Here is a 3,283-nt window from a genome sequence, read left to right on the forward strand (position 1 = left end):
CTTTCACTGTGAATTGTACCCTTGCTTCCCCATCATAGCCTATCTAGTTCACTTTCATCAATACCCTGAGCTTCCACCTTTGCTAACATTTCCATTTAACTTCCGTTACATAAAAAGAAAAATCCTAGGTATTCCCTTTAGTCCAACTCTCAATGGTTTATGAAATAATTATCCTCAAGCATCACAATAACTTCTCTCCTCTCAAGTCACCGCATTTTGCTTGGGTTCAATTAAATTGCAATCTTTAGCTTGAATCAAGACCGAATGAATTATAGAAATTCATGGGGCTTCAGACCAGGTCTATTAGTTCCCGTTGACTAATTTAAAAATGTAATTTTCTGCACATATTTATATATTTATAGGTTTATATACAATTCTTGTGGTAAAGATACATTTACTTTAAGGTCCTCTTTTGTTTTTTTTATGTTTTAAGAAAATCAGAAAGGGCTTCCGGTACACTGGCTAGAACTATGCTTGAAATTGTGTTATAAAATGTAAGTGAAAGAAAAAGAGGAAGCTAAGATTATATTTTTTCTGTTGAGGTAAAAAACTTCACTAAATGTATCAAGAAGATGCAAAAGAGAAGTACATTTGAGCTGAGAAATTAATGTAAAGAAAGTTAAGAGAAAAACGTAACGAATTCTTAGAATTAAATTTCCTTACTTAATTGGAAGGTAATTGAAAAATATATGAAAATTAGGTTGGAGGAATATACCGTATAGGATATTACTAATTTTACTTTGATGAGAAACCGTTGAGATTGCTGGCCAAGTTAAGTTAGAGACGGTTTTAGTAGAAGTGATTGTCCTCCTTGTTAGCGTAGAATAATGACACTAGGTTTATAAGGAAAGTAACGCGAGTTCCAATATTTTCTTTGATTTTTCATGATTTTGCTCTCAATACTGATTATTTTTATCAAATATCTTATACTTTCGTCAACTATGCCAGCAAGAACTTAGTTCTCTGTCGTTATCTACAACCAACTTAAGTTCCAGGTTATATTTTCTTAGTTTCTTCACTTTTGGGCATCACAGTACTCCTCGGAAATATTTGTACTCTCTTTTTCTATGTTTTTTTATATTGACAGGTTTAACATCTTATTCTTCATGGTCTGAGTTTATTAACAAGGATACAAATGACAATAAGCAACATCAATTTAATGTAAGGAGTTCAATTATTCTTCTTGGATCTAGAGAAGTAATAACCTTTCTTGGCTCTACCAGAACTTAAGAGATTGAAGCTTTAATGATGTCGTTTCCAAAACAAGAAGAGATTGAAGTTGTTGTGATGGAAGAAGGAACTTCTCCTGTAAGGATATGGGAGGACCTTAATATTGATATGCTGGTGAAGATATTCCAATCCTTTGACCTTTTCCAGTTGATCTCTGTCATTCCTCAAGTTTGTCATGCATGGCAATCGGCTTGTTCTGACCAACATCTTTGGAAAACGCTGGACTTGTCAATAATGAAGTCAAATTTCATCAGAGTTTCAATACCGCCGTATATATATGTTGACACTCCATCTCGTGAAAAATTGAACCGCATCCTAAAGATTTGCTTGATCCTTAGTCATGGAAACAAACTGACATTGATCTTCCATTACAATTTGTATGTTGACAATAATCAGTTGACTTATTCTGCCAAGAGGTATTCTCCGAATAAACTTTAATCTTTCTATAGTATTGTACCTTAAATCAAGAAACTATATAGCAAGCATTGTTTCAGAGTTCAGGCATCTGAGATAATTTGGACAGTTAATTAAAACTCCTCTTTTTCAGGTGTCCACGGCTTAAATGCCTATTATGCCTGTTTGGGAAAAACTAGAAAATAAAACGTTATGCAACGCTTTTCATGAATGGAAAGATCTTGAATCACTGACGATGCCTAGTTTAGAAGAACCTACATATGTCATCGAGAAAATTGGAACGAGTTGCAAAAGAATTTTTGAGCTCAAAATTATGACTCCCTGTGATATATTGTTTGCATCTGCACTGGTCTCATTTCTTCCGAACTTGAAAGTGTTGAGTGTGAGGTGTACGGAGTTATCCAAACATGCTTTGGTTATTCTCTTGGATGGGTTAAAAAAGTTGAAAGTGCTCAACATATCGCACTGCATAATTACTGAATACCTTTCTCCACCCGCACCGATGAAAATTTTGACCGAGCTTGATGAATGCATTATCAAAAAAGTGCATAGGTTAGACATATTCCTAACCTACATGAGTGACTCGTGCATCATGTGTCAGCGCACTCGAAATGATGAAGGGTTCGTGAGGTGGAATAAGTATGCAGACCTCTGGAAAGTGGATGAAGTGAAGTCACTAGAAATTTGAGAACTTTTATGAATATTTTTCTTCATTATTTGTAGGTTCAGTGTATAATGTGTAAACTTGTGTTTATGAAACACAATAAAACCTTGTAATGCTACTTCTGTGTTGTAAGTCTATTTTCTTTGACTGAGTGGTTTTCATGTTCTTCGTGTTTCTATGATCTTTTATGATTTTTGTTTCTCCGTTTCCGTAGCACACCATGTGTTCGTTATCTATTTGTGTATGTATGTATTGTCAAGATAAGTCAATTTTAGAAATTTGACCAAACATATTATTATTCTTTTCTATCATTTTGCGAGTTTCGTACATAAACTCCTTGGATGAAGATGATATGTTATGTAAGCATCGCACTTAAAAAACTTTTGTAAAGAGTTTCAAGTGACATTATATGTGAAACTTTTAATTTTTACTTTTGAGTAAATTAGATTAAAATAATCCCCAAATTATTGCCGTTGCGCTAATTTCAAACCCAAATGATAAAATGTTCACGAAACCCCATGAACAATCATCAATTCATTGGGTAAGGTGGACTCATTTTAAGATTTTTTGTTTTCTTTTGCTACGCGTTTCGCATCAAATTATTTCAATACTTTAGTACACATTCAACTAGGGGGCTTTCTATTTAAAGAGAATTATAGCCCATGAGGTAATAAAAATATTTAATAATTTAATTATGAAACTATAAGACAATAGTAATAATTGAGATTTTTAAAAATCTATTCGGTCTATTTACTATGTTATTGTAACACCCGAGAAGTCTAAAATCCATGTTAGATCTAGAAATTTCATAAATTAAGTCTGCATGAAATTATGGGATCTACGAGCAGCATCTATGGGTTGTTGATGGAACTTCGGACCGTAGATAGTGCTTGTAGAATTAACTTCAGAAGCAGGATGATTAGCTTAAGTTTAAATGAGGCAAGTTTATGGATTGTAAATGTCACGCCACGAGCC

At 33.5% G+C, this 3,283-nt stretch overlaps 1 protein-coding gene across 1 annotated transcript; it reads left to right on the plus strand.

Moving 5' to 3' along the window:
* The first annotated feature begins 1,248 nt into the window (after positions 1-1,248).
* LOC107062341 (F-box/LRR-repeat protein At3g48880-like) lies at positions 1,249-1,668 on the plus strand. Its single transcript, XM_015312875.1, has one exon. The coding sequence runs from the start codon at positions 1,249-1,251 to the stop codon at positions 1,666-1,668; it is 420 nt and encodes a 139-aa protein (XP_015168361.1).
* The last annotated feature ends 1,615 nt before the right edge of the window (positions 1,669-3,283 follow it).

The sequence above is a fragment of the Solanum tuberosum genome, unplaced genomic scaffold (genome assembly GCF_000226075.1).
Source record: "Solanum tuberosum cultivar DM 1-3 516 R44 unplaced genomic scaffold, SolTub_3.0 scf00218, whole genome shotgun sequence".
NCBI lineage: Eukaryota > Viridiplantae > Streptophyta > Magnoliopsida > Solanales > Solanaceae > Solanum > Solanum tuberosum.

Bases quoted from the DNA above. Each gene is read 5' to 3' on its own strand.
- LOC107062341 (XM_015312875.1), top strand. From the start codon at position 1,249: ATGTCGTTTCCAAAACAAGAAGAGATTGAAGTTGTTGTGATGGAAGAA.